Source organism: Tachypleus tridentatus, chromosome 1 (assembly GCF_004210375.1).
Source record: "Tachypleus tridentatus isolate NWPU-2018 chromosome 1, ASM421037v1, whole genome shotgun sequence".
NCBI lineage: Eukaryota > Metazoa > Arthropoda > Merostomata > Xiphosura > Limulidae > Tachypleus > Tachypleus tridentatus.
In genome coordinates, this window is record NC_134825.1 from 90,651,592 (window position 1) to 90,676,632 (window position 25,041).

A 25,041-nucleotide genomic window follows, 5' to 3' on the forward strand; every position below is an offset into this window, starting at 1 on the left:
ACAAGGGGTTCTGAGCAATAAATACAACACAGCAAATATTATAAATAGTAACTCACAACTGTTATGTATAATAAAGTGATTGTGGCAAATCAGAAAAGGTAATTTTTCTTTACAATTACAATGGCTATACTGTGAGATCAGATATGCAAGTTAGGTCAAATCATTTGCATAATTTCAATCTTCAGGATGCAATGAATTATTATCATATGTGTATCTTGGGTTATTTAAAATTGTTTTAAGGGGTACACTTGGATGTAACAAGAGATCTCTAAACATGAATATGCAAAAAATGTGCCTAAAGGGTTAATGTGTAAATAACAAATGTAAGAAGTTTGATTTAAAGTTTACTAATGAATAAAAACATAATTTAACCAATTTGATTAAAGTAAGATAATGTAATGAAATTAAATTGTAATTGCATTTTTATTTTTATATAATATTGGTAAGTTTATTTGAAGGAGTGTTATAAATGGGAATCTTGATGGTCATTTGTCAGTGCTAAAGTGGGTTAACAGTGAGGAATTAGTGTAAGGCACATCTTGTAGTTTTGAAAACGTAGGATGTGAATTGATGCTTTTTTTTGCACAAGTTTTTTTTATTTGTATCTATAAATCCAGTGAATTTATTAAAGCTTTTTAAATTTAATATTTGACAGTGGCTATTCTCTTATCTTTTCCTTCAAGAAAAACTGATTTTTATTTTATGGAAATATTATATCAGGCAGAAAAGAGAGCTCATCACAATGCACTTGAAAGAAAAAGACGAGATCATATAAAAGATAGTTTCAGCAGTTTGAGAGATGCAGTGCCATCTTTACGAGGAGAAAAGGTATCTATAAAGTGAAATTTTTTTACACTTTAATTTTATCTTTCTTCTCTGCCATACTTTATTAAAATTGTATTACTTTAAACTTTGGAATAAAACTTGTTGCAAAATTAATTTTTTTTGTTTGTAAAGTTAAAATGACATACTGTATGTAGATGGTAGTTCAAGTTAATTACAAAATATATTTGTAGAATTTTTATCAAGGGCTAAAATAAGGAGCTAAATTATTAAAAGAAAATTAACCAAAGCTTCAATAACTTTTTATCTACGTTTCTTCAACTTTAAGAAACCCTGTACAATTACTACTGGTGAAATATGCATCTTTGTTTGATTGTTTTATTATATGATTATGAAATCATGACAAGTGAATGAATGCACCTATATGGTTTTGAAACTAGTACAAAGTTTTCACACATTTAAAACGTCTTGCTGGAAACTAAACGAAAATTTCAAACTTTTTAGTAAAAATGAATATAACTGACTTCGCCTTTTGATTATTTTTGCTAAAATTTAAGCATTTAACTTTTTTGAGCTTCCTGTCAAGTTCTTATTGGAGTAAATTATTTGTTATACTTGAAAGATTGTTTTAGAACTACTTTTAGCATATCGTCTTTCATATTGCTTTGTTTTCAGAGGTTTAACAAGTATTTCTCTGAACAAATTTAATAAATAATTTGTTCTCAATTTTAATGTTACATAGGTCAGGAGCACTTTATTTCACTTGTGTAAACATATCACATTTTCTCTCCTTTGGTGAGATTTTCTGTCAGAATTAAAAAATTACTTTCCAAAAACAGACTTAAAAGTACATCTTTTATCATGCATTTTAGGAATTATGCACTGTATCTTTTAATAGTACTAAAATACTGTTTGTTATCATGTCTTAGTTGCTGTATTGTTTAAATTTCTTAAGAATTAACGTAGATTGCATTCAGATTTGGTGTGTTGAATGGAAGCATCAGGTCGTTTTAAAATGAAATTGACTTAATTTGTTTTGGTAATTTGACTTTGAAATAGCATTTCATATGATAAATCTAAAGTTTACATTAACCTTGTGTGCATAGATGGGTATCAAAGTGAGAACATAATGTCTTTTTTACAGTGTTACATTCAAAATCTAAATTACATTATTATCAAAGTATGTTTATTAACTTGGCATTAAAATGCAGTTTATAAATCAAATTTTAATGGTATACATATTTTAATATCTTTTATGAAAAGCAAAGGTTAAAAATTCTCACTATTTGCTTCTTTGTATCACATGATACTTATTTGCTATGAACTATTCATTTATAATGTAGATGTTGCTAAGATATAATCAAACTTTATATTCTGTACAGAGATGTAAACCAGAAGTCAAATCTATTTGCTATGCCCTCCTATCACATCTTTCTTTCAAAAAATGTCAACATTCTTTAACATAACATTTAGTATTGGATTGTTTATAATCAATAAAAAGAGATTTAATTTACTACAAATTTTTGTGTAAGACTAATTTGTTCCTTTAACTGGTTTTCAGTTATTTAGCCTAAAGAGTCATTATCATCAACGTTACCTCAACAAGCTAAGGGAATTATTTAAGTCAATTGAATTATAACAGTCTTAGGATATTGTTTTATATGCAATATTTTGCTTTTGGTTGCATATTTGAAATTTCATGTACTAATAGTATTAATAGCACTGTAAAAAAAAAAAAGTAAGGTTTTGTCAGATTCCAAAAATAAAATAAACAAGGCCAGATGTTAGTAGTGAATTTCATATTTTTATGTGTATTTTCTGCTTATTGTAATAAAGATAGTTTATAATTTTTAGATTTTATTTTATTTGGTTAGACAAGAAGAGAAAAATCAAAACAAATGTTCTCAGGGAAGTATGTATGTGCAAGATCTTTGTTTGCTGTAACTTAAGCTGTGTTTACTAAAAACTGACCTGATTTTGTAAAAATACACTAAGTAAATTTAGAACTATGGTGAGCATTAATTTCAATACAGCATTACCTCTACTTGCACAGTTCTCTATTATCTTTCTGCCCTCTAAGCATATCACTGGAAAGATTTTCACACTCAAAGCACTAGTCTTTTTATCTTGCCAATTTCATGACATTATTGAACATTACACAGAATGAGATTATTCTCCACCAGTAGTATTGTCACTGCTATTTCCACTTAATCTTCACTTTCTCAGTTAGCATAGCATTGCTTAGACATGTTTTTCACATGTGGCTCCTGTTTATGGTTGTGCTTCTTTGTCATTTCAATTTGTTTTCTTAGTGGTTTAGTTTACTGTGTTTGAATTCAGTTGTTTCACCAACTTTTTTTCTGCTTTTATTCTTTTCTGTCAAGTTATAAAAGATCTTTGTATGAATTTGCAATTCAGTGTATCAAATGTAGAAAGTCTTGTTGCAGTCTAATATGCTACTGGTACTTCTCGGGAAATTGATTTGACTTTATCTACAGATGATGTACAGGTCTTATTTTACAAGGAGCTAGATTCATACGTTTAGCCAGTGATTTCTGTTTTTTAACTAGATATATCTGAGGAAGAAGATTATTTGGACTTTTTTTCTTGTGCCTTCATATTTTGGTCTGTTGCAATATCACTTTCAGGATCTTTCTTCCATTCTCTTTTCTTTTTACATCTAGCTGACCAGTTCATTGGTCATTCCATATTTTGATGCACATTAAGACATGGTTATTTCACAATTTTATTCTTCCTGCTCCAGTTGCCTTGCTACAATGTTAATCACTTTGTGGAGGTTTATTTGTTTTGGTGTTAGTTTTCCCATTGGTTTTGTTTTAAGTTTTTCAGCTTGTTTACTTCACACATGGCATATGTGTGATAGGTGTTGCTCATGCCTTTTGTATGGCTTTGTCCTTCTTTACACACAAGATATTTGAGTATTTTGCTTCATTGGTGCTTAGACTTTGGTAAGTTAACTGTTTGTGTGTCCTTTGTCATCTAAGTTAATTAGATAAATTATAAGTTATATATTGATTTTTACTTTATTTTTCTTGGTAATTTTTGTGTATTTGCACATTTGATATCATGTACTTTTTGAACTAAGTGAATTTTTGGAGTTTTTCAGTTCTATATTAATGAGTATCTTAACTCTTTCTCAATGTGGGTGTAGTCAACTTTGATAGTCAATGTGGCCATTTTGTACTTGTTTAAAGTCTGTATTCATTGAATACTTCTAACTTTTAATGCAGTGGGCATACTTTCACAAAATGTAGCATCTTGCAGTTCACATTATAAATCTTTCATGTACAAAAAATTTTTAGTAAAGTATTTTTGAAGTAAAATAAGGTTGTTCATTAATATATTGAGTATTTGTATTGAATAATCAATTTGCAAAGTAATTTTTATGTTAATATTAAAAAGTTTTTCTTGCCTTAAAAACCTCAATTTTTTTTATTCAGGAGGTTTTAGGAATTACATCTCAAATGTTTAGTTTGTTTTTCAGTAAAATTTGATATTTTAAGTTATTTTCTGTACTCCTATTCAAAGTAGGATCAGTCAATTTGGCCAACCTTTAAAAAAAATCTAAATTACCTTTTTTTTTTCCTTCCATGAATGATTTCAGACTGTAACATGAAATTACATTTGGTATCCTAAATAGCTTTAAACATGTAACAGCATACATTTACTTGCAATTAAATTTTATTGCTCTTTTGATTGCCCTTTGAACTGTATTTTACTACTGTCTGTGCCATTATAAGTTGTAAATAACTGGGGGAATGTGCAGCTCACATAACATTATCGAATTACTTTACCCATGAGCTGCTTGCATATTTACCTTGTGCCTTGTAAAACATTTTCATTATGTTATCATTATTATTAATTTTACCTAATCTAATTCCAACTAACCTAAAAGAATCTGTTTTTACATCTTAGTTACTTTTATAATAACAAATAGCAAATTAACATGAAAAACAAATAAAGTACTTATCCAATATTCTTTTTCCTTACTGTCGATTGTTAAGGACACAAGCCAAATTTTTATACTAATGTTAGTAATTCACTAATTAATTTATATTTAATTATATAAGAATATTGGTTAGTAACATGAAAATGTAGACAATTTCTACTTCTCAATTTTACTGGCTTTTTAACTGTAACAAGAGCCCTTACAAATTTATCAAAGCTAGTCATTAAATTACTCACTGAGGTGTTTGTTGTACACTGAGTGAGACTGATTATCTGTTCAGAACATGATATAATACAATACATTATTTGACAGATGAAAAACTTGAATTTCTATCAGTTATATGTAATATATAAAATGTAAGAGAGAACTATTAACATATCCTGAAAGAGAGGATGTGATAGGTATGGTTTGATTTCTTCATTGGTAACTCTGACTAATCAATATTGAAGGCTGTTAGAGTTCATGATTTTTCTGAGCAATGAGATTCTGAAGTAGTGGGTAAAATAGATAATATACCTATAGAAGATGTCACACTAGGGAAATTAAGGAATTTTGTTTTTTAAAACAAATATCCTTATAGAATTAAAAATCCAAACCTTTCAAGATTGTGGATTATTAACTATGATTTTGTATAAATTGGTACATCTTAAACATAAAGTAGTTTAATAAAGTTTTGAAGCTTGCACTATGTGCAGTAAAAGATACCCATAGTGATAGTTAACTAAATATTTTTAGATAGTTTTAAAGTTATTATTACTACTAGTTGCATCTAATTTATCATTCTATTTTACTATTTTTTTTTCTTGCAGTTGTTAAATAAGCACTTTATAATTCTAATTATCATTAGTGTTAGCTTTGCATGTCCTGCATCATCTAAGTTAATTTAGATGAATTGTGAGTTAGAGATTATTACTTTGTTTTCTTGGGAATTTGTTTATTATTATTACAAACTTAGTGGACTAGGTAATGTTTCTCAGCTCAGTATTCATTAGTACTTTGTTAATGGTATGGTTAGCTAGTTTGTATGTTACATACTAACCTAACAAACCTGTAAAATCTAATTCATTGTTCTATTTGGATACATTTTTACATCAACGTTAGCTATCTATTTAATAACCCTATTTTTCAGCAGTAAATATTTTTGTGTTGCTACATTGAGAAATGTTTGTATCTTTCCCATTCATAGTGCTGAGCCCTAGTTTGGTTCCTTTTCCTGTGTTCTTGATAATAGAAACCAAATTTTCTCCTTGTAATATATAGTTTGAGGTTTGTTCCCATGGTGCTCACATTGCTGATAGTTTTATTGCTTGAAATTGTGTTCCAGTTCTGAACTCTACCGTTTGGACTGACTTTCTCTCTTTAGATGTTTTAGTTGGAGGTGCAAGCCCTTGTCTGACATCTTTACTCAATGGATCTTTACTTTACTTGTGTGGAATTTCTTGGAAACTTTCATTCCCGTGCATTCACCTCAGTGAATACTCTTAGATCAGTGGGACTTTACTTGGATCCATTTGGATCAACATTTTATTATTTATTGCCTGGTCAGAACTGACCTGACTTAGTAGTTAAAATACAGATCATGGCATATGAGCAGCTTCCTCTGCCTTGTCTGTATTTATGTCTGTTTAAAGACCCATGTTCAGAGGGTTGGGATGCTTGCTTCAACTCTCAGGAGATTTTCAATCTTTTGTCTTTGCTATCTCTTTTTTGTTGGATGGTCTTTATATCACCATCTTCTCTCCTCATCACCCTTCTAAAGCTTATGGCAGTTCATTGACCTGTGTCCCACTTACTTCTTCTCTGACAGAAATAGTGGTTATAATAACACACTGAAAACTTGACAAGGGTGTACCATTTTCATGTCTTTATGATTTCAGATTCATGATCTTTTTTTTTTGGGCCCACAGTCATTATATTGTGGTCTTAGGTTGCCATGACTTCAATAGCAAATCAATTGTATCATTCCAGCAACATTCTGTCCATAGGTCTGATACGTAGGTCTTTCACTGGTTGTGTTACAAGCTGGGAATGCTTCATGCATGCCTTTGTCACTCAATGGTACACCAAATTTCCTTTCCTTCAGTCTCTCATTCCACATCCATTATCTCTGGGGGAGAATGTGTTCAGTTAAGGTTGGACTGGTCTTCACCTTTATATTTACCCTTCTATTGAACCAATCTCCAGTTTTCAGCTGCTTACTGTATTCTTAAGACCTCGACACTTTTTCCACAATATCCCTGTCCATGCTGGAACCTTGCTTGCCACATGTCGTGGAAGCCTCACAGTCTCGAACCACATTACTTTTCAGTGAGCACATGCACATGCTCAGCAGGTAAGGTGTCAAAGCCAGAAGGAATCTTGAATTAAATTCACAACCAGTATCTCTTCTACCACCAGTTTCAAAGTCATATGGGACAAGATTCAAAAGGTCAATGGGCAGTATAATTATGTTCCCCCTTTCGATGTTGCAGAGCATCGCTGGTACTTTTGGTGAAAGCTTTTGCTGGGTATCTAGCATTTGTGCTTCATCCTATACCTTCTTAGCCATCAAGACTTGGACACAGTGATCACTGCTTTCCTTTTAGGATGATCATCTCTGTGACTGTAATCTCCCTTTTACACAAGTGTAACCCAAACTGGCCCTTCATTGGTCTGCCAGTACATCGATCAGACCTGATGATGTACGCTAGGAGATGCTGCACCATCCATCTCCTGCTTCTGTTGCAATTCTTCTGTTTGTTTTTAACCAGATTTGGCAGGAGAATGTTTTTTCTGATGCATGGTACCAGTCTATTGTCTTACCTTCCTCTAAGCCTGGGAAGGATCCCAAGATTACTTCAAATTACCCTCCAATTGCTTTGATGAGCTGTCTCTGTAAGCTCGTAGAGAAGATTGTTAATGCTCATCTTGTTTGGTTCCTTGATTCAAACAACCTCCTCTTGCTTATCAAGTGTGGGTTCTGGCAATAGCGCTCCACTATGGACTGATTCGACTTGAATTGTCAAAGAGAGAAACCTTTCACAAATGACAGCATCTTGTATCAATATTTTTTTACCTTGAGAAGACTTATGATGTAATGTGGAGGTATGACATTTTGCGAGACCACTTATGGGTTACGTGGCCATTTGCCGATGTTATTGACATTTATGTAATGGGCAGGCAATTCAAAGTTTGTGTGGGTTCACTACTTTCCTGTTCTTTCCTACAGGAACTTGGGTTCCCTCAGGGCAGTGATTTGAGTGTTACACTTTTCAGTATAAAGATTAATGCCATCACAGAAGAACTCCCTCTTGCTGTTGCAAACAGATTCTATGTCAATGACTTCCACATATTGTGTTGGTCATTGAGCATGAGGTTTATTGAGTGGCAGCTGCAGACTGCACTCAATTGTTTACTGAAGTGGTCCACAGAAAACAGTTTTAACTTTTCTCTCTTTAAAACTGTTTGCATGCACATTTGCTTCCAATGGAGTATTCACTCTGATCCTGAACTCCATGTCGGTGAAGTTATGCTTCCCGTGGTCCCCAAGACACAGTTCTTGGGGTTGAACTTTATACCACACATCAAGCAGCTTTGAGTCAAAAGTATAAGAGCACTGAACATCCTCTATGTCCTCTCACTCAGGACTGGTCTCATCTTTTCCTGTATGCTTATCTTTCTCTGAATTTTACCATAAGTCCTTGCTTTATTCACAACATTCTTTGTCATGCTAAAGATATATCGTGCTCTTATTTGATCAAAACTGGACTATGGGTCTCTGGTCTATCATTCTACCAGGACATCAGCCTTGAAGATGTTGGACTCCATTTACTGTCAGGGACTTTGGCTCTGCACTTCCCCAGTTCAGGGCTTTTACAGTATCATGAACCTCCTCTACACCTCTGCTGTTTGCAACTGTCTTTATTGTATGCTTTGAAACTTCTATCCTTACCACAACATTTCATCTGGGGATGTTTTCCTTCCTCAGTGGGTCATCTTTTTTCAGAACAGATGATCTGCCTTTGTACCTTTTTGGCTTTTGTATCCAGGCACATTTGGATGAATTGGGTCTGTTCTTGGATAACCTTGCTGTATCCACTGGTCAGCACAACCTTTAAGTTCCTTTAAGTCATCTGAGAAAAGCGGATACTTCCAATTGGAAGTACCGGCTTTTATTTGCTGAACATCTTTTGAACCATCTATCCATTTCAGTTCATACGGATGGTTTGAAATCATGTGATGCTGTGGGCTCTGCTATATTTTATTGTGGTTTGGTGGTTGTGCACAGAATACTTTCTTCAGTTTCTGTGTTCACTTCCAAACTGTACGCCATTTCATTTGCCCTGGATCACACATAAGCTAAGCAGTACTTGAATTGTACTATTTATATACACTTACTTAGCTTTGTACTGGCCCTGGAATCACTTCATGTTAGCTCTCACCCTGTTCTTGCTGATATTCAAAACAGATTGGCCTATTTCTATTTAACATATACTTCTATCCAGTTTTCCTGGATAACAGGCAACGTTGGTATTTGCAGGAATGTGCTAGCTGACACAGCAGCTAAGTCTATCTGCTCTGGCGATATCACGGCTGTGCCTGTTCCATATATGAACTATGGTCCTGTATTCAATGCTTGGGTTCATGCCAATTGGTAGTCGACTTGGAGTGAGCAACATGAAAACAAGCCTTTCCAGATAAAACCCTGTATTGGACTTTTGTCCTTACTGATCACAGTTTTTTAACTCATCATTTTCGTTTTTCTGGGACTGATACACTCAGGTCACGATAGCTCAATTTTGCTGTCATGACTCTCAACAACAGCACTATTTTAGACATGTTTTGTCCCAAGGTTTTTCCATGATGTTGATAGTGTTACACTGTACATCTTACATAGGGTTTTAGTTTTTTAAAGGCCATTGGCCTTTTTAATGCTATTTAACTTTTTAATTTACAAATTAGACTTTGGTTTCTTTTTTATGAATTAAAGTAAAATTAGTTCAGTATGAAATTAGAAAATGGCTGTGATGTCAGATAACTCAAACCAGGATTGGAAAGGCCAACTTTCCAAGGCCAAGGTGTGAGGTGACTAATGCAGATGTTTGAACTTACCCATTTGACATCCTGGCAATTTATAATAATTAAAATTATGGATAGAAAGTCTTTTAAAACTTGTATTACTTTTCTTTCTCTTTTACTGCTGTAAATTAGATTTTTAAAATTGGATTTAATTCTATTTAAGTTCTTTATTCAAAAATTAGCTCTTCTTTTAACATGATTCATTTTTACGAATTTTAATAATTTTACTCTTAATTTCTTTTCTGGTTGTTTGGTGCAGATAACTTGCTTTGCTTGATAAAATGTCAACCAACCAAGTCTTTTCCCTCCATTGATCCTTTTAACCTGGACCATGAATGACCAATGTCGATGTCTTAGTTGTTTTCCTTCAAATTCTTGTTAAAGAGTTTTCAATATGATTCTTTCAATTTGTTCATCAGGATTATATTTTCCAGTTCTTGTTTTTCTGTTTGATATTGCATTGACCTTTTCTCTCTTCAACATTATGGTCAGGGCCTTTCATCACCACCTGCATAGACTGGGTTTCCAATTACATGTACATGGGTGATTAACTTCTCCTGTCTAACCCACAAGAAAAGTCTTCTCTTCATACTTTTACTGCAAGAAACTGCTTATTTTGGATGGCTTGTCAGTCTTCAACTCCTTGCTAACACTTATTCAATACGCTATTCATTTGGGAGTTTTATTCAACTCCTTTCTAAGTTGGGTCCCACCTTCTTGCAAGCTCTGGAATTTTTCATTGCCAGGATGTAAGCATCTTCTTCTCATACTTTACGGTTGGTTGTTTCACTTTTGGGAACTATGACTTCAGTGAAACTGTATATCCCTCTGAGTTGTACTTGTATGCATTTCCTCTAATGGTCTTTGTCTGACCAGTAGAACCACTGATGCCAACCTTTTGATTCGGTGGTTCTCCTGTTTCCTCCTTTATTTGAGTGGTTAGACTGATTCAATACTACTATCATTGTTTCTCTACCTCCACCCAAACCTGATGCACATCTCTTCACTGATGCTCCTATCTTGGTATGGAAAAATCTTTGGCATTTTTACATCAGGGACTTGGACCAAGGACATATTCTCTTTCCAAATCAACTTGCTTGAACTTTTGACAGTCTGTTAGGCATGTTCCCATTTCCTATCCCTTATGGATATGATTTACTTTGACTTCTCCACAGTTGTTTCCAACATCAATCCTCAAGGGGATACTCCATTCAGGATCTTTTGGTTAAAACCCTCAACTTTCTTTGTTGACCCAATTCTCAACAGGTATGCTTTATTGCCTATGAGCTATGAAGCTAATTGCAGACCAGATATTTTGGCCATACCATTTTCTGCTTTTGGTATGGTCCTTTTACCCTCAGGTTATACATTGGGTGTGCTCTTTACTAGGAATTCCATTAATTGATGTCTTTGTCACAATTCTCAATTCCAAAATTCCTCTCATTTGGTCTCTGACTCTCCATCATTCAGCTGTCTGCCCTTTCAATCAGGACTGGTCTTATCTTTTTCTGTGTGCTTATCTTTCTCTGTATTTTACCATGAGTCCTTGCTTTATTCACAATATTCCTTGTCATGCCCTGTTGGTAGTTCCTCTTTGACCAGCTCAACTCTGGTTCCTTTTGTGGTCTATCCATCTGTTCCTCTCTTTCCTTAAGCCCTTACCCTCTTTTTTATCTTGAACTTCACATATCACTATTGCATCAAGGGATTCTGTCCTTCCACCTTCACATTTGAGATTTGTTTAATTTATTGCCTCTAGAGTTGGATGTTCCAAGCAGGTAACCTTTTCCATTAATCATTCTTGTCACCCTTTTACCTTATCCATTTACCAGTGCAAGTGGTGTGTGTTTTGACATTGATCCATCTGCTGCTACCATCTTCCTGACTACTTCTCTATTTCTTTTTCTGGATGTTCAATGGAGGAATAGCTGTCTCTATGATTTCCAGTTACCAGACTGCCTTGTCTACCAACTTTTGCAGTACAGCGTGGTGTTTTCCTTCCCAGTTCTCTCCACCTTGTTCCAGTTTTTCTTTTTCCATAAACCTTCTTGACCTGTTCCTATATTTGATTGAGACTTCATTGCCATGTGCATTTCATGAGCTGTTGACAACCTACATATTATACCTCCTTTCCAGTAAGACAGTAGTTCCCTTTCTCCCTTCGGTGTGGATTCATGTATATGGTCAGGAAACCTCCCAGGGAAAGTTCTGTTCTTTCAATTTACCTCCTCTGGGATATAAACATCTACCCATGTGTTTGCTGTGCATGGTGACCTGTGAAGGGGAAGAGAGGATCCTGGTGGTTGAGGGGTCCAACCCTAACACCACTTTGGTCTTGAATTACTGTAAACGGACAGCCTTGTGGTGACCCTCCTTGGGTCAGTTGGCTGGTCTACTTGGGCTAGGGTCAACCAAGTAACAGTGTTGGATGTTCTGAATAGGTGTTGTGGACATTGTATCTGATGTTGGTGTTTGAATATAGTGCTCATGAAACCCTGGCATTGCTGCAGTATCCTTGTTTGACATTGTAGTGCATCCGTGCATAGGGCTGCATGGTGGGTGGGGTCAGTGGGCACCAAAATATTTTTTTTTTCATTATGGATCCTCCAAATAAAAACTTAAATGATATACTGAAAAACATGGGTAAACTATTACATCTTTAAGATTCTGAGCAGCAATCTTCAACATCTGTAAAACTTGTTGTACCTTATTTTCTTATATTACGTTCTCTTTCAGACAAACCTTTAGGGCAAATGTCTCCCTTTTTTATTCAGAAGGGACTAGAGGAACTTGCTGGATCTCCAAAGTCAGTCAAAAATCTTTGCTCTGGTGAAATTGGTGGAAAATCTACATCTCAACACAGTGAACTCTTGTATTCAAAGGCGATTGGGGTTTTACCTATTGAGATTACACATCATGCTACTTTGAATTAATCACGAGGAGTTATTATTGAGAGGGATTTGAAGAACATTCCTGAGTCAGAGATTCTTGCTGGTTTCTCCACTCAAGGAGTTTCTGCAGTGAGGCGTATCTCCACTCGCAAAGATGGAATTACAATGCCGACCAATGCCCTCATTCTGACATTTACATCACCATGTCTACCTGCCACCTTCAAGGCAGGTTATCTTAATTACAGGGTACTGCCTTATGTTCCAAACACTCTCAGATATTTCCAGTGTCAAAGGTTCAGTCACTCGAAGACGTCATGTTGTGGTTCCTTGACGTGTGCTCGTTGTGGTGGCAAGGACCATGATGCCTATGAGTGTGAAATGGCCCATCATTGCATTAATTGCAATGGCTCTTACCCATCCTACTTTCATTCTTTTCCTCAATGGTTGGAAGAAAAAGATGCGGTGGTTGAAAATGATTCAAAACATTACTTACCTTGCGGCTCGAAAGTTGCTGTCCACTACTTCATCTCAGACATATGCTGCTGCACTACATTCCACTATTACTGTGGGAGTGCAGATGGATCTCTCTGTGCCTCCAAAAGAATAATTCTCAAACCAAATGAAAAGTATTTGACTTCCATGGTTAAGAAAGTTAATGAATAAATTTCAACAACCATCTCTTTCCCTAACATGCATTCCAGCATATACACTTCCTTTGATTCAGGGTATGGGCATTTCCTTGGGTACATCGTTTCCCACCTGAAGATGGAAAATGATCATTTGTTCATGTCCTCAGTTGCTGGAATCCTCTTCCAACAGCAAAGACCTTTCCAAATGATCCAGGGCAGGATCCATGGAGGTAGATAGACCTCCTCGAATAAAGACAGTAAAGTAAAAGGATGTGGTCATAAAGAAAAGGGTTCTTCACACAATTTGCTTACACATAAACAAAAATGGCTTCCTTGATACAATGGAAATGCCAAAGTTTACGTTCTAATCTAGATGACATCAAAACACTGATTGCTTCCTACCATCCTGTATGTCTTTCCTTACAGGAAACATTTCTGAAACCTACCTAGACAATCACCTTTCGGTGTTTTTTTTTGTACAGAAATGACAGGCTGTGTGATGGACGAGTGCATGGAGAGGTCACACTTTTGGTTGATCACCATATGCCCACCCTTTCTTTGCCATTTAACACACCACACCCTTGGAGGCTGTAGCCATACGAATTTTATTAGGTCATACCATCACTGTTTGTTCTCTTTACCTGTCACCTGGAGAGATCTATGATCAATCAGACCTTGATGCTCTCATTGAATAGTTGCTGTCTCCCTTTTATATTCTGTGAGATTTTAATGGACAAAATCCCCTCTGGGGAAGTGCTGTTATTAATAGGAGAGGTTGCTCTGTAGAGCGTATGCTCTCTGATCACAACCTCTCTCTTTTCAGTATGGTTCTTTTACTTATTTCCATGCACCTAGTCAGTCCTTTACAACTATTAATATCTCAGTTTGCTCCCATTCACTATTTTCTCATTTTTCATGGAGGGTTGATAATAATCCATGAGGCAGAGATCATTTTCCTATAATATTGAAAGCGACTAGTCATTGTTGATGCCACCCGACCCGAGTGCCCAGGTGGAAGCTGGATCACACAAACTGGCCCTCTTTCTTTGCTCTTGCAGAACTTGATCCTACCATTGCTTGTAAGCCATCAATAGACGACTGTGTGGCAGCAGTAACTGACTGTATTATACAAACAGCTGCTCAGCATATTCCTAAAATCTTGACACGTTTTCCACGATATCCTTGTCTGTGGTGGAATCCTGCCTGCCACGTGGCATGGAAGGCTCAAAAAACAGGCCTGGGATATTTTTCATAGGTATCCTACATTTTTGCACCTCATCGCTTTCCAGCAGGATCGTGCACGTGCTTGGTGGGTAAGACGTCGAAGCCAGGAGGAATCTTGGATTAAGTTCACAAACAGCATATCTTCTACCATCAGTTCCAAAGTCATATGGGACAAGATTTGAAAGGTCAGTTGGTAATATAATTCTGTCCCCCTCTCGATCTTGTTCTCTGATGGCCAGGAAGTAGCTGATATCTGGACCATCACCAATACTCTAGGTGAAAGCTTTTGCTGGGTATCTAGCACTTCTTCCTCTTCCTTCTTATTCATGAAGACTCGGGCAAAACAATCACCTCTTTCCTTTCAAACTGATTGTCTCTATGATAATAATCATCTCTTTACACTGGTAGAACTCGAACTGGCTCTTCATCAGTCTGGCAGTACATCAGTTGGACCTGATGATGTACGCTATGAAGTGCTGTGCCATCTATCTCCTGCTTCTCTTGCTATCCTTCTGATTGTTTTTAACTGGATCTGGCAGGAGAATATTTTTCCTGATGCCTGGTGCTAGGCTATTGTCCTACCTTTCTCTATGTTTGTGATGGATCCCAAGATTCCTTCAAACTACTGTACAATTGCTTTGACAAGGTGTCTTTGTAAGACCTTAGAAAGGATGGTTAATGCTTGTCTCGTGTGGTTCCGACTACGTCCTTCCACCGTAGACCACCTGATTCGACTTCAAACATCAATCAGAGAAGCCTTTCCAGAAAACATCTTGTATCAATGTTCTTTAACATTGAGAAAGCTTATGGTACAACATGGAGGTATGGCATTTTGCAAGACCTCAATATGTATGGTTTATGAGGACATTTGCCCATTTTTAATGGACAGGAGATTCCAAGTTAATGTGGGTTTGACACTCATGTTCTCTTCTACAGGAACTTGGAGTCCCTCAAGGCTATGTTTTGAGTGTCACACTTTTCAGTATAAATATTAATGCCATCACTCAACTTCTTACTGTTGCAAACTGTCTCTATGTCAACAACTTTCACATCTCGTGTGAGTCATCAAACATGAGGTATATTGAGCGGCAGCTACAGATTACCCTCAATCATTTACTGAAGTGGACCACAGTAAATGGCTTTAACTTCTCTCTTTCTAAAATTGTTTGCATGCACTTTTGCTGCAAACGGGGTATTCACCCTGATCCTGAACTTTGTATCCGTGAAGTTGTGCTGCCTGAAACAAAGTTCTTGGGGCTTGTCTTTGACCATAAGCTGACCTTTATACCACACATCAAGCAGCTACAGGTCAAATGTACAAGAGCACTGAACATCCTCCATGATCTCTCTTGTATCACTTGGGTAACAGATCAATGTTCTGTACTAAAGGTACATTTTGCTCCTATTCGATTGAAACCTAACTATGGATCACTGTTCTGTGGCTCTGCCAGGACCCCAGCCTTAAAGATGCTGGATTACATTCATCATTAAGGACTTTGACTCTGCACTGGGACTTTCCACACTTCTACAGTTCAGAACTTATACACAGGGTCTCGTGAATCACCTCTGCCCTTTGCAACTTTCTTTACTATATGTTTCGAAATTTCGTTCCTTACCAAAGCATCCCACCTTGGGATGTTTTGTGTTTTCCTTTCTCGGTGGGCCACACTATTTCAGAACAGACGATTTGCCATTGTTTAAACTTAAAAGTAAAGTACTGTCTGTTTATATTACAATTTTGCTGAAAGCATTAGTTTAAATGTATTTGAAACTATTAATGAAATTTAAGTTGTTCGTTAAAATACTCTAAAAACGTTTTTGTTGAGCACTTATAATTGCTTGCTGTATAATTGCTTAATTTTTTGTATAAAACTGTTGGAATCTTTTCAAAACTTCCAAAATTTTGACACTTCCTTGTTGTATAAGTGCTGATTAAAACTATTGTATAATTTGGATCTTGTAGTTCATCATGTACTTAATTCCTATTTATTTTTTGTATCATAAACTGGGTGATTGCATATTGCTTTTATTTACTTCACAGGCATCAAGAGCACAAATACTGAAGAAAGCTGCAGATTATATTCAGTTTATGAGAAGAAAAAATTCATCCCATCACCAAGACATTGACGACTTGAAAAGACAAAACCGATTGTTAGAAGATCAGAGTAAGTTAAAGTAGTCAACTTACAGGGATTGAATATTGATATAAATAGGTTTAGTTTTTAATTTTAGTTGTTTTTATTCATAAATGAAATAAGAAAAATAAACTTTCCAATAAAATAACTTTTTGCTAACATTTATTTAACTTCAATTTAAGATTTTTAGATTTTAATGTTCTTGGTTTTGCAAAGGCTTTTGTGGTAAGGAGAGAAAAGTTAAAATGCTGGTGTATAACAAAAATTTTTTTGTTCCTTTGCAATATTTGTATTTGAAATTTTTATAAAAGACTTCAATAAAAATCTCACTTGTATTGATGAAGGGTTGTTTTCCGTGAGACGTGAATAAATTCTTAAATAGTTTTTTTAATTGTCGTATAGCTAGTTGTATCTGAAGATTTTGTTCTTTATTCAAAACTTGTGTTGTACCTATGTTATTACACCTTCAAGAATTTAATCACACTATAATCACACCAACAAAAAGGAAATGTTTGTTACATTTAAAACAGCATTTTTCACCAGTCAACAAAGTTGGTTTCATACTGGTACGACCTTGTGTCTCTAAACTTTCAAACTAATATTTTTGTGAATACCATTTAAATTGTAGGTCTTTTATAAAATTTTTTGTTTTAAATGCTTTATACTGGAGCCAGTGGAAATGGTTAGAGAAAAGTACCAAGTGATATCAAGTCTAGTATTTTGAATTTTTTTGTTGTAATATACCCAGAAGTATATTTTCCCAAATGTTTTTTGTATGATACTTTTAAATGTGTCCTGTTATTTGAAAAATGTTTACACTGGACACTGTGTGTTCTTGAAACTACCTTGTCTTCAGGTAATCCCAATCAACTCTGATCATCAGTGGAGTCTCTTAGGTTAGTAGTTTTAATTCTTCCATTATTAGTGACTATGATTTTAAACTAGAGTTTTAGTAGATTTAATTCTTCCCTTATTAGTGACTTTTATTTTAAACTAGAGTTTAGTAGATTTAATTCTTACATTATTAGTGACTTTGATTTTAAACTAGAGTTGGATTTTCATCCATGATGTTAATAAACTCAATCTGAGAATGTTTCTAAAACAAACCAACTGGAAATAAACTCACAAAAAGAAAATTGATAAACCAAGCTAAAATGTGGAATGTTGCATCAAAGTTAATGTTTATGGTACTGATGTTTTTGTGCAAACTTAGAATTGATGAATTTTGTTTTTCTGTTTTGACAGTCCGATCTTTGGAGAAAGCCAAGGCCACAGGGAATTTTACTGCTTCGACAATGCTAGACACAAATCACTTCAACAGCAAGGGAGATGCAATATCAGCTTTTGATGGAGGTTCAGGTTCAGAAAGCTCAGATACAGAGAACTCAGGACAGAGTCATCGTAAAAAAATGAAGATTAGTCCTTCTTCTACTCCTGCCTAGAAGTGTGTGTCATCTTTAAACAGTGTATTGTGTGGTGTGTTGATGGTACCAGTGGCCTCTCTGACTGCCTTCATCTACCTACATTGTTTTGTTTGCTATGTACTATATATAGATATATATATCTCCTTGGGAAAAAAGCTGTGAATATTTAATTTACTAGTTTGGCAGTCCATGGGGGCCAACTCATGACTAAAGAAATGATGAAGGGAACAAGCTTTCAACCAATAAGTTATATTTATTGTATTACTTGAGGAAAATCATGGATCATAGATTTTGTATAATTTGCATGACTTCTAGGTTCCACCCAGTAAGTCATGTTTAAGTTGTTTTAGGAAATATAGAAACATTGAATTTTAAGATTAACTTTTGAATGTTACTCCCTTCATAAATGATAAAACCAAATAACCACTGGTACCATTCAGAAAGTGATTGTTTCTGGAATCATAGATTTTTCCAGTGAGACAGACACATTCAAAACCTTAAAGCACAAAATGATGATTTAATCTGTAGAATAAAAACTGTCATGTTCAAAATTTATATAATATAATTGTAAACATTGTCATGTGATTAGCGACTTTCTTCTTTTGTATATTTTATTCAAAATAAATCTGTTGTCTGTGATAAGAGAGACTAATGCATACTTGTGTAACAAAAGTTAAAGGCCCAGCATGGCTAATCGTGTTAAGGCGTGCGACTCGTAATCTGAGGGTCGCGGGTTCGCATCCCTGTCACTCCAAACACACTTACCCTTTCAGCTGTGTGGGGGTGTTATAATGTGACAGTCAATCCCACTATTCGTTGGTAAAAGAGTAGCCCAAGAGTTGGCGGTGGGTGGTGATGACTAGCTGCCTTCCCTCTAGTCTTACACTGCTAAATTAGGGACGGCTAGCACAGATAGCCCTTGAGTAGCTTTGTGCGAAATTCAAAAAGCAAACAAACAAAAGTTAAATACTAGTAATTATGCAAACATAGACAGAACATAAAATTGGAATGCTGACTGGTGAGAATTTGAATCATGCAAAATGTGTTTATGAAGAGTTAAAATGTGTTTACATAAATAAATAAAACAGCTAATATATTGAATGTAGAGGGATAATTATATAAATACAGGCTGGTATCATAAGTTTCTAATAATCCTTGTTGAACATTTGCAGGGGGGAAATAGCAAAAGTCAGTGAGATCGAGTTGAATTAATATAATGGCAAACCATCATATTGATCAGTTACCATCTCATGATACCTTATTTAAAAAAATATATAGAGCTACCCCAAAAGAGGTAATAAAAATTGTCCCAGTATAGTTATAGGCCTATTAAGATTCATCATTTATAGGGAAAGGTTTGGAAAGTTTTATGAAAAGTGCTTTGACAGTCATTTAACATAAGTTAGAATTTTGATAGTCACCATGGTTTCACAAAGGGTAAATCTTGTCTTATAAAATTTTGACATTCTTTGGAAAGGTTGCTGCATATGTAGATGAAGGTAATGGTGTAGATTTGTATTTCTTGGTGGTTTTCAGAAAGCATTTAACAGGGTGTTGTGTAAAATGCTTTAAAAATTCTCAAGGTGTAGGTGATGTGATAACTAATTTTGGATAGAAGAGTGGCTGGACGGAAGAAAGCAAAGAGTTGTCAAAAATTTAGTTTACTCAAGCTGGAGTAAATACATTTAAGGTACCTCAAGGTTAAGTAAGGATTAAGAGGAGGGTTATAGAATAGTGCCTGAGATTGAGGGGTTTTCATATGGGGAGAGGTTAAGATCTTTGAAAAAAGAAAAGTTAGAGAATTGATAAATAAACATACTGTCAATTTTTAGAATTGTTGGGAATGTCAGCTATTTTATACTTTAACATGATCTGTTGGTCTGTCTCTGCTATCCCATCCTCTAATCTAAACTAAAACTATTAATAAACAAGTGTTCAAAAAAATTTCAAAAATAGCTTTTATTATTCATATGCTTATCAAGCTTTCTCTTAAACTCACCTAAATTAACTATCTCCACTATATCCAAAGGGCAAAGCACCCAGTTAGAAAAATAAAACTGTCTTAGCTGAAGATGACTCCCACCTAGCCAAAATTTGTTTCCCCTAGTCCAGGGGTTCCCAACCGGTGGGTCGCGACCCCCCAGGGGGTCGCGAAGCCTTGGCAGGGGAGTCAATTACATTTTCATGTCGCAAGTGCCAAAAGGTTGGGAACCCCTGCCAAGGATTCCACAAGAATTTTACTATTTATTCTCTGTTGAGTGTTAATTTTTTTTAAATGCATGAACACTTTCATTTACAATCTTAAATGCCTCTTTCAGATACCCTTTTTTTTTTCCAAGAAAAAATGAGATGTTTTTTCATAACACTACGTTATTCCCATCCAAATTATAATTCAATTTGTAATATCTTTGATTTGTTGTTTGCCATTTATTTGTTGAACTTATTAAATGAACTAAGTCCTTTTGTAAGTCAGCAGCATTCTTTTTTGCAGCTAGCAATACACAAGAACTTAATGTCATCAGCAAATTTAAATTTATGGACCTTTCATTAGCCAATGTCATTGATGTAAATCAAAAAGAGCAAATGTCTTAATCCATTGTGACTGAACTCTGTAACAACCCTTTGTTTTCTTCCATTCAACCTCTTTTCTACTCATTTTGCTAATTTATCTGCCAAATGTAGAGATAATTTTTTTTTTAAATGCCAGAAACACACATTCTATGCCATTACCATCTTCATAAGCACTAACCTTTTCAGAGAATGTCAAAATACAAGGCAAGATTTTACCTTAGTGAAACTATGTTGACTATCCAATAAAACTCTAAACTTTCTTAAATGACTGTGCAAAGCGTATTTTATAAGACTTTAAAAAATTATCTCATAAATTGTATAAAACTAATGGGCTTATAATTACTGGGACATTTTTATCTCTTGTGAAAGAAGTGGCATAAGCTAACATTATTCTAGGACTTGTATATCCAGTCCTTAATGCCCTTCAAAACCCTTTAAGAAATATAATGTCTAGGAGCCTTATCGTTCTTTTTTATACTTACCAATTTTTTCTTTCAAATGTCTGAATTAATGCGTCCAGTGGCAAGGCAATATTTCTGCAGACTTACAATGCTAGAATCCAGGTTTCGATACATGTGGTAAGCAGAGCACAGATGGCTTATTGTGTTGCTTGGTTGTTAACTTTAAGCAAACGAAATTAAGTCAGTCATTTTGTTTTCTTCTATTAACTGTTCAAGAAGAGGAATAGTGTTTAAATCTTATTCGCAACACTGTAAGTTTCTAGGCGAATGTGCTACTCCTATTACCATATCGAATTGCGGAACACTATGCTACTCTTAGATATACCTTCGTGAATTTTCTTACCTAATCTAAACTAACAAGTTTCAATTTTTTGGTTGGCCTTCTACTTAAACGTTTAATTTAAACCATGACCATTGGGAAGCATTCTGTATGTGGAATACAGTTTTCGTGCTGCCACTACAGTAGAAGAAAAAAAAAAAATTATTTATAAACTTTACATAAACACATTAGGCTCTCATTTTTCAAGTATAATAAATTCGCAAACCATACTTCTTCCTCTTTTGTTATTGGTTATATGTTTTACAATAATAAATAATATTGTTATAAACGTAACGTCAAAAAATAGTTATCGTTAAAAGTAAAATGAATAACCTCAGCTAATGTAAGAGACTTAATGATGGTTATCAAAGGCATTGTTAATTAATAAAGTACAGAAATTCAATTTTTGGTAGCTTCATTAATACCATCATGTTATAAAACACAGCCACGTGAGAGGAAATCCTTAATAGCCACAGTGGCATATTTAGGTTAGGGACTAGATGGGGCCCATTGATAATTTTATGTAAAATGACATGGAATGTATGGACCATAAAAATTATTAGCCCCTGGGCCTAACCTTAAATTCGCTACTAAATAATCATGCCCCCTATCCCCGTGGTACAGCGGCATGTCTAGGTACTCGCACAATTAACAACCGGGTTTCGATACCCGTGGTGGGCAGAACTCGGGTAGTCCATTGTGTAGCTTTGTGCTTAATTCTAAACAAAAATTGCCATGACACTTGAAATTGTTTAAAGCAGGATTAGAGCTAATTAAACTGTAAGACTGTTGGCGTGTCCAAATACATCAGTTGAAAGGGCTTGACCTGAGTCCAAAATTGTAATTAGATAGCAAATTGGTCAAGAGATGACAGAACTATAAGCTAAGGTTTGTACTTGGAAAAAAAAAAATCAGAGCATTTCTATGAACGGCTAAAAAAATGAAAGAGAATAATAGTGTGTTTAGAACCACCACTTAAATGATTTGTTGGATAGTTTGAACAGAATAACGCTCTTTTTCAGTTAGGAATTTTTAACATAGATTAAATCATTTCTATTTAGAAAAAAATTATTGCTTTCAACGTACCTTTTAGTAACTATTTAAAATTCTCATATAAGCATTTAAATATGTTGGTGTTATTTTTAAACTTAAACTAGTAAAATGTTTTGAAAAAGTACATCTTAATGTTGACCAAAATACTTTAAAAAATTAATAGCTCGGATTAAAATCGAATAATACTTTAAAATTTATGTATTGTTACTGTATAAAATGAAAAATTATACTTAATCATCTATTACATTTTATCCGATATTGTCTTTTAATGATCTATACAGTACTTTATCACTGGGTCTAGAATATTTTCAAACATTGTGTTAGGAATGTGAAAGAGACAGAAATATTAATAGTCAGAATGTAACTGTTACGTATTAACCGTCCGTAATTTAGCAGTGTAAGACTAGAGGAAAGGCAGTCATCTTTTACCCACGAACATTACAACGACCCCACGGCTGAAAGGGCGAGTATGGTTGGTGCGATGGGGATTCAAACCCGTGACTCTCTCATTACGAGTGGAGTGCCCTAACCAAATCTGTCCGCATTTGGGATAAAGATTTTTTTTTTTTGGTAGCCGTCCCTAATTTAGTCATCTTGGGCTACTCTTTTACCAACGAATAGTGGTATTGACCGTCACATTATAATGCATGATTGGTGCGACTGGGGTTCGAACCCGCGACCGTCAGATTACAAGTCGAACGCCTTTACCCACCTGGTAATGTCTGACCTATCACTATGATAAAGTAACTTTATATGAAGGAATATGATGAAAAGTAACGCCAAATGGGGTGATTGTTATAAAATATTAACTACAATATTGCTCGCTATTTACTTATTTTGCACTGAAAACAAGGTAAGTCAATTCAAAATATTGTTATGGGTAAGTTAAATTTATTTTAATAACTATTTGCACGCGAACCCTTTCCAACTCTCGCCTTTAGCTGTTGTTTCAACGGACGTTGTGAGACTATTTCATCTGTCATGAAATGACGTGTTGAAGCGAGAAATAAAAACTTGGAATTCTTTATCAGTTGTACATTAATTTTACCAATTATAATTATGTCGTTTTTTTTTTACAGCATCTTGTGTTATGTTTACCACCTGATAATATATTAAATTTTTCAGTTTCGTTAATATAAGGAGGAAAATTGGCAAACGAAACTGCTAATATTTAATCTGTTCGTTGTATGTTTATCATCCACGACCATGTTTGGTGATATGATGGAAACTTTCTTGGCACGATTTATTTATTAACCGAACTACGATATACTGTAATTATTTTAGTATGTTTGTGATCATTTATGTCGTTTGACAGACAAAAGAAAGTTACTTTACGTGAAGGAATATGTTAAAAATTAAAATTTAAAAGGATGATTGTAACACTAAAAATTTATTTAGTCAAATGGGTTAAACATACGAGTTGTGCTAAGTTAGTGAAAGTTTGTGTGTAACTTCGGTTTCGGTGTAGTTGTCGCTTACTTTGAATATCAATGAGGCATAAGTTTTCATGGATATCTTTTCCTCCACTTCCACTAGTTTTGGATAAGCTTTATGACATAACGTTATCAAACTGATGAAGATACGCGCTAATCAAAATTGTGTTAAAATATTATTTAATATGAAACAGGTAACATTAGAAGCATCATCTAAAATGTAAAGATTCAAAACTAAAAGCTACTATAATCTTGGTATATCTGTGACAATATTTAACTATACAATAAAACCTGTCTAGGGTGGAATCGCACGGGACCGAGTAAAATTATCAGCTTAAGCGGGTTTTCCGGCTGAGACATAGCGAACATGCACATCCTTAATTATATATAATTTTTGAGCTTGACTCAAGGGAAATAAGACGTTTGTGAATAAAGTTATTATACTGTTTATGCTATATTTATTAGAATAAGAACAAAAATAGATATTGAAAATATACACACGTACACAAAATCTTAATCAAATTTATTTGAAGAAAGTGTCCAATTTCAACTGTTTCGTTTTTTGATGAGCTTTCTCATGCGGTTAAAAGAGAACGCCAATTCTACGACCTTTTCAGGAAATTTATTTTTGCATACAATTTGATAGTGTTAATATAACTTAACACTTGCGATGAAGTAGGAATTTCTATTTCCTCACTATCTTTTCCATTTTGTTCACCTTCTGAATCTCTCACACTGCGATTCTATTATAAATTTTAAATCAATTTCTGTTAAAACATTCTTGTCAACGTCCACAAAATCATCTGTATCAGTCTTCTCAGAGTTTCGATTTCACAAGAATCGTCACAACAAACAACTTCTCCACAATCTTCGCCATTATCAACAATAAATCCACATTTGAGAGCATTTTCTTACGTATTCATCTTTTAACGCATTTCATTGAATGACTTAAAAATGCAATTGCATCTAACACGTCAATTTTTATGGTCATTTCAGATGCTCTCTTACAGTCTTCCATGCTTGCAATAATGTGCTGAAACATCAATTTTCCGTATTTAAATTGTATACATTGTATAATTCTCCTATCTAG

General features: G+C 34.5%; 1 protein-coding gene across 2 annotated transcripts in view; it reads left to right on the forward strand.

The window, feature by feature from the left end:
* The window catches only part of LOC143255371 (protein max-like), a 44,981-nt gene extending 26,225 nt beyond the window's left edge, over positions 1–18,756 (forward strand). For both annotated transcript variants that reach the window (XM_076510922.1, XM_076510931.1), the window contains 3 exons: positions 721–828; positions 16,597–16,720; positions 17,936–18,756. In XM_076510922.1, coding sequence (XP_076367037.1) covers positions 721–828; positions 16,597–16,720; positions 17,936–18,132 — 429 coding nt within the window. In that variant the 3' untranslated portion in view covers positions 18,133–18,756. The remainder of the gene's footprint in view (positions 1–720; positions 829–16,596; positions 16,721–17,935) is intronic.
* The last annotated feature ends 6,285 nt before the right edge of the window (positions 18,757–25,041 follow it).